The following is a 6,936-nucleotide window of genomic DNA, read 5'->3' as shown; positions in this document are numbered from 1 at the left end:
CTGAGAAAATCTTCTATGACTTTATCCCTCGCTTCGGGTACCCTGAAAAGCTACATCATGATCAGGGCCGGGAGTTTGAAAACAGTCTCTTTCAGAGACTCCAGCAGCTCGCAGGCATAGCACACTCCCGAACGACTCCCTACCATCCGCAGGGGAATCCTGTCGAGCGCCTGAACAGGACACTTCTACAGATGCTCCGCACTCTGCAGGAGGAGAAAAAAACAGAGTGGAAGGATCACCTACCTCACATTGTCCACGCATACAACTGTACAAGACATGAGGGAACGGGTTATTCACCATTTTTTCTTCTTTATGGTAGAGCTCCACGTTTACCGGTAGATCTGCTCTTTGACTTGAAACCTGAAGAGGAGCCACGGTCCAGGCAAGAGTATGCACAGAAATGGGCCTCACGCATGCAGGAAGCATACAAAATTGCTTCAGAAAACAGTGGGAAGCGTTCAGCTAAAGGAAAGAAGTATTATGATCAGCGTGTTAAAGGTATTACACTGCAGCCCGGAGATCGTGTGCTTATCAGGAATCTGTCAGAGAGGGGCGGTCCGGGCAAACTCAGAGCTTATTGGGAGAAAAAGGTTCATCGAGTGGTTGAAAAGATGGGAGACGGACCTGTTTACAGAGTTCAACCAGAAACAGGAGAACGCACTCTCCGCGTGCTGCATCGCAACCTTCTGCTACCAGTTAATGATTTGCCCTTAGAAGTCCCACCGAGTCAGTCCGCACCTAAAAAGAGACAAAGACAGACAGACTGTTACAGAAACAACAGAGAGACAGTGGAGCAGGAGTCTGAACACTCTGAGGAAGAGGAGGAATACACATATTGCCTTCGAACAATCCCAGTGTATAGCAGGAGGAGAGTCAGACCTGCAAGTCCTCAGTCTAACCCACCAGATGAGCTCAGACCCGTAGCTCCAGAGTTTCAACCACTGAGACAGGTAACAGATATGGCTCAAGAACAACAACAACATGATCCTGTAACCCTCCCAGATCCAGTGCAGACACCAGACCAGCTGGCAGCTGCTCCACCACCAGCTCAGGAAGTGCAAGGAGAACTCAGACCTGATGACACTGCAGAGGAGGCTGATTCAACAGAGCAGGAGGACAATGAGGAGCCTGCAGTGGAACTGTCCGAGGAGGAAGTGCAACCTGTGAGGAGGTCAGCTCGAGCACAGAGACCTCGTGAAATGCTCACATACGACCATCTTGGACAACCATCATACCAGTCTTGGAGACCAGGTGCAAACCTGATGTTTGCTTATGCCCCTTATCCCATGTCTCATCTCCCAATACCCCTCAATCCATGTTCCATACCCTCCTTTTACCCAGCTGTCCCCGAACATTGTTTCTACCCCCCACAAGCAGCGTGGACATGCTAGAGACATAAAGACTTGAAGAACAGACTAGACCAGACTTTACTGTACACATACACACCTACACCGACACACACTTATACATGTGGACATATGACTGTACGTTGACAATTTGACTGTTTTGAGACATTTTCTTTTAATATTTTTGTTGGTTCTAGATGTCCGGAGACATCTCTTGAAGCAGGGGAGAGTGTAGTGGGTCTGAATAGCCACATATAGTTTATTACTTTAACAGACACCCCCTCTTTTTCATTTTAATATTTGAACCTTTATTTGAAACTTTATAAACTCAGTTTTGCAGAAAGCATTACCACTTTGCGCCAGTAGATGGGGGTGGGTCCAGCAAATAGTTTCTGCTCTGCTTTGCTCTGCGCATGTGCAGAGAATAAACCTGCTGAGCAGCAGTAGCATGAGCTAACAGCTCTCGTGTCCTGTGTTTGGATCCACAGATAAACTGTTAGCACCGTAACTCAGCCGCTCAGTGCCCGCCGCCTGAGTGGCTCATGCTGCCGGTCCAGAGACCCCTAGCTCTGGCGCCGGTAACATCTACATAGATTCACCAGTTACCGTCATCTTATGATTTTTTGGAGACTGATTGAGCCATCTGTACACAAAATCATTAGGACATCCAGGGTCAAAGCTGCTGAGAGAATGACTGAAACTGTCCCTGATGTCCGTCATACACAAATGGTTTGTATTAACGGCTACACACACTTATCTGACATACCTTTAGTTGTGTTATTTGAATGTTTGTTTGTTTTTTAATTAACAAAAATCATTGCACATCTACTGTCTGTCTGTGACTGACATCTGACATTTTATTCTAACCAGAGGCAGGCGTTGCAACCCATTGATGAACTTTTCCTCTTCCTGATGTATTTGTCTGCTGGTCTAAAGGAGAGAGACTTGGCAAACAGATTCAACATCTCATCCGCGACTGTCAGTCGCATCATTTCCTCTTGGACCAACTACTTGTACACGCTGTTGGGCTCGGTGAGCATCTGGATGGATCCAGCAGACGTTAAAGCTAACCTTCCTGATGATTTTAAAGACTTTCCTGACACACAGGTCATTATTGATTGCACTGAACTGAAGTGCCAAACACCCTCGTCTCCTCTCCTCCAGAGTGAGATGTTCTCAACTTACAAGTCCCACTGCACTATGAAGGGGTTGATTGGCATGGCACCTCATGGAGCAGTGACTTTCATTTCATCCCTGTATGAGGGTTCAATAAGTGACAAGGAACTGTTCCGGAGATCGGGTTTGGCTGACCTGCTCACAGAAGAGATGGCCATCATGGTTGATAAAGGCTTCCTAATACATGACTGTGTTAAGTGCAAGGTCTACTGTCCACCTTTTCTGAGCAGACAGTCTCAGATGCCTGCAGAGAGTGTCCTCCAGACACAGAAGATTGCACAGCTGAGAGTTCATGTTGAACGCGTCATTAGAAGGGTGAAGGAGAATAAACTTTTTGAGGTCAGTGATTCCATTGTCAATTGCTGGCAGTATTAACCAGATATTTACAGTGGCCTGTCTGCTTAGCAACTACCAAAACAAAGCCCTGGTCAGGTCATGGGTGAAGTAGTGTAGATATTGTGTTTATGGAGTGTGTTTTTCCACCTCATAGGTCTAAACTCCGTGCACCTTGCCTTTGTCATGAAATGACATGTATTATATGTACATAGACACATACATATGTCACTGTCTTTCATTAATTTGTGTTTTAAATTGTGTCTGTTTGAAAATGCATCCCCTAGATCAGTGGTGTGACACACATTCTCACCTTTAAAACTGTTGCATAATACTCTGGAAATAATATGTATAAAATATCTTTACTATAATAAACCATCTGTTTATGGTGAAAAATGAACAGTTTCAACAATATGTTTGTTTATTTTACTCATTACTCTGCTTGACAAAATAAGAACAGAACAGAGTTCTTTTCCAGTTCATTTATTACAGCTTGCACATTCATATCAAAATCATTCACATATTAACTTAATCAATCTTTTTGTGCTGCCATTAAGTACATGTAGGCATAAACAACATCAACAACTCAGTGATTGAACCACTGAAGTAAACTATAAGAACAGAGTTCTTTTACTGTAAATGTATTACAGCTTGTAGAGTACCACTAATTCATTACAGCACGCACGTCCTTTTCATTTCAAGGTATTTTTGCATGTAAATGCTAAAGTAGAACAAGTCGCCCTTCTGCCTGATTGTTTGTTGTACAGTTTTGTTGACTCTCACTCTCTCAACAAAGTAGTCCTCCTCCGCCCAAACAAAAACGTCACACCACTTGAGCCCAGTGATGAGCAGTTGGCCTTGAACTTGCCAGTAGTATGCGTGACTGGTCTTTAATGTGAAAGTGCCATCAACCATCTTCAAGTATTTGCATTCTACAAAACTCTTTACATTTGGGCACTTGATCTCAACCAAACCAAATTGTGGAGTAGCAGAAGGATCAAACACAAGGCCATCTGGTGAAGCACCAAGCCATGGTGCTTGTGGATGGATTACCAATCCACAGGGTGAGTAATTGACATTGGTACATTTTGAGTACTCATTTGCTGCCTCAAACTCCATTTGGACCCCTCTCTTCATTTGCGCAGTTTGCTTTGTGCCCCTAATGATTCTCTCTGCAAGTGCTTTTGCACTAGTTTCACCCCGCACATGGCACACCTCCCTAAAGCGTGACGAGGTAATTCTAGATCTGCGCAAAGTGTGCCATTCTTGGATTGAGCTCTGGTCTCTTGTCCCTTCCTCAAGTTTGTGGGCCATCTCCATGGACAGTTGCAGACTCTGCACATGTAAATGTTCCTCCTCTGTGCAGACCCACTGACACTCGGATGCTGACATGTTGTGAGCTTCTAGAGGCAGATGTGGAGATGGTGGAACATTTGGATGGATCTGTATGTACCTTGTGGGGAGTATAGGCAATTGATAAGATAACACGCTCCCCCTCTGCACAAGACCAAACTGTGAGTCCACAAGAGTCCTTTCTGCACTCATCCCCATGCTTGCAACTACAGGCAAGTCTAGTGGTTCTAGGCCACTGCAGGCTTCAGCCACTTGAAGCACCGACAGGTCAGGAAGGGGTCCAACCATCCCTCTCATCAGAGTGCTCCTTTGAACAAAACAAACCATGGGTAATTATTTTCATATTTACACACATTCAGTTGACAGCATGTAAATGTAAAAGTGACAGGTATTTCATCATAATGATGTTAACACACTTCACTACTTTGTATGAACTCAGTTAAAACTCAGTTAATCAGTTAGAACCTTTAACTGGATCCTTCATTAATCTATGAATCTATGATGACACTCTAGTGCAAAATAAGACAAATTATGTGTTTTTTTGTTCTTACTATGATAAATATTATTTTAGAAATAATATGAACTGATTTCAAAGTTTTTACTGAACACACCTTGTCTTTTGGCAAATCATACCACGTATTAACTTAATCAATCTTTTTGTGTTGCCATTAAAGTACATGTAGGCATACACAAAATTAGATATTGTTTTAAAATTTTGGGTCATTAGTAACAGAGTTACAGTCAGTGATTGAGTCACTGACTGTAACTCTGTTAGCGTTACTGTGTGATCTTGCCTACTGCATCAACTTGCCAGCACTTACCGTAATCCTCCTCTGCGCATCCGACCTTGTACAGGCTTGACTACAACCATGTCTCCAACTGGTCCTGGTTTTACACCCTGTGAATTCAAGCACAAGAGGAAAGGTATAAAAGACAGTCTTCTGCATGACATCAAGGGTGGATAAAGTTTCAAAATTAAATGCAAATGTAAGTTGAATAGAGTTACACTTACAGCTGTCCTTGGTTTGTGCCATTGTTGCTCCATCTCTGTGCAGCTGTGAACTGGGGGCACCACTGGCACACTGAGTTGGGAATAGTGGGCTGTTTGAAACAGCAAGGCCACTGTGTGGTTGCACATTGCTGTGCCAGCAACACATGAACATCTGGATGCCACCAAGATCACGGGAACAGAGTCTCTGAGAATAATCTGTTGGCAGTAAAAAATAAAACAAAAAAACAAACAAAAAGCAGTCAGTATAGTTGTAACATCATCAATAAAATAGCTGTGCTCAAATGGAACGTGGGACTTTCATGCAGAGGCCATTGAACGTGGCCTTGAACACACAACTTGAGGAACACTTCACACTTGCATACACACTCCTGCAATAATTTTAGAAATCGCATATGACTACAACTTCTCTCTGTTCATTCATCACATAACCAAAGCCTAACCCATAAGCCCTTATCTTATGAATAACTATAATGGCTGCTGTACAACAGACCCTGTTTGTTGTGAGTATTTTGTTATTGAGTAACTTCAATATTGTCATATTGTTAATTTCATAAACAGCATTGAAGTGTGCTTGCTGTAAACATGTAAGGCCGGCTACAAGTAACTTACCCATACGCAAGTGAAGTGTGACTCATATTTGAGAACTGAAAACTTGAACGTTGAACTCCAACTTTGAGACACCAAGACACCTAAGTCCTACTTTGGTTGTATGAGGTTTATCATTCTTCCTCATAGAACGGAAGCAGATGGCCCGGACAGCTACCTCGCCTGTCACTCTGTCTTTATTTGACACTTAAAAACAGGTTTAAACAGCATTTGTTGAAACAAGTTATTAAACATGCATTTAAGAAGTCTCTGCTTGAATACTTGGAGGTATTCACATCGTCTACACACACATGTACGTCTGTCATTGTCCGAAAATAGGCTCACTGTTTACTATAGTAACTAACGTTAGCCTAGCATGAGCTTCTAGTTATCCCAATCACACAAATAAAAATAGGAGACTCACCTTCATATTCGTGGACGTAAGATGAGGCATACATCCGAAAGCCCTTCTCCAATTTGCTCTTCGGAGCTTTAGCCGATGCTTTTGCAAAGCGATGTACATCATTTATGTTAATTTTTGGAAGCTCCGTCAGGCATCTTGAAAATAGCGCCATGAGTGGAGCCCGGTGGAGCCGCGCCGCCGCCGGAAGTGGGAGAGCCGTATTACGTGAATCCGGAAGTATGAGTGCAAAGAGCCCATAGTTTCACTGTCTATGACAGAAAGCACATGGCTCCACCTCAAAACCAAATCTCTTTTTCAGTGTTTCTGCAGCTGGATAATAATAATTATTAATCTTAAATTGTAACTCTTTGATTTTGGAGAGACTGGCCATAGGGCAGTAATACGCCCGGACGTCGAGTCTACACTTCCGGAAAGAAGAAGCAGAAGGAGGAAGAGGAGGAGCAACACGCGGGTCTCGATGGAGGAGATGAGAAATACCACGGCGTCCTGAACAGATAAGTTGTTATCACACTAACCTGAGTCTGTGGTTGACGAAGCGTTTGTTGAAGTTGTCGCAGTTTCTACTCGGATGATAGCCTATTTATTCATATCCAAACTGGAAGAGAGTCGCGATTGGGGAAACAATAGAGTCATTTGGCGGGAACAACCGAGAGTTTGAGTAAAATGTCTGAGGTGGAGTTTCTGAGAGGATTCGTTACCGAGAGACT

The 6,936-nt window shown here is 43.4% G+C and overlaps 1 protein-coding gene across 1 annotated transcript; it reads right to left on the bottom strand.

Moving 5' to 3' along the window:
* Positions 1 to 3,342: 3,342 nt before the first annotated feature.
* Positions 3,343 to 6,370, bottom strand: LOC146960283 (uncharacterized). Its single transcript, XM_085772463.1, has 4 exons — positions 6,230 to 6,370; positions 5,221 to 5,415; positions 5,030 to 5,106; positions 3,343 to 4,515 (listed from the first exon to the last, which is right to left on the bottom strand). The coding sequence occupies exons 1-4, from the start codon at positions 6,329 to 6,331 to the stop codon at positions 3,528 to 3,530; spliced, it is 1,362 nt and encodes a 453-aa protein (XP_085628589.1). The 5' UTR covers positions 6,332 to 6,370; the 3' UTR covers positions 3,343 to 3,527.
* Positions 6,371 to 6,936: the final 566 nt, after the last annotated feature.

Source organism: Trachurus japonicus, unplaced genomic scaffold (genome assembly GCF_045865225.1).
Source record: "Trachurus japonicus isolate A0001 unplaced genomic scaffold, Traja_1.0 AP030505.1".
NCBI lineage: Eukaryota > Metazoa > Chordata > Actinopteri > Carangiformes > Carangidae > Trachurus > Trachurus japonicus.
The sequence above is the reverse complement of the archived record's forward strand: the minus strand, read 5'-3'. Positions and strand labels throughout refer to the sequence as shown.

Excerpts from the sequence above, each read along its gene's own strand:
- LOC146960283 (XM_085772463.1), bottom strand. The coding sequence starts at position 6,331 with ATGATGTACATCGCTTTGCAAAAGCATCGGCTAAAGCTCCGAAGAGCA. Across the intron at positions 5,416-6,229 it reads TTACGTCCACGAATATGAAG|ATTATTCTCAGAGACTCTGT; the intron begins GTGAGTCTCCTA and ends TACTGCCAACAG. Across the intron at positions 4,516-5,029 it reads ATGCGCAGAGGAGGATTACG|GAGCACTCTGATGAGAGGGA; the intron begins GTAAGTGCTGGC and ends TTTTGTTCAAAG.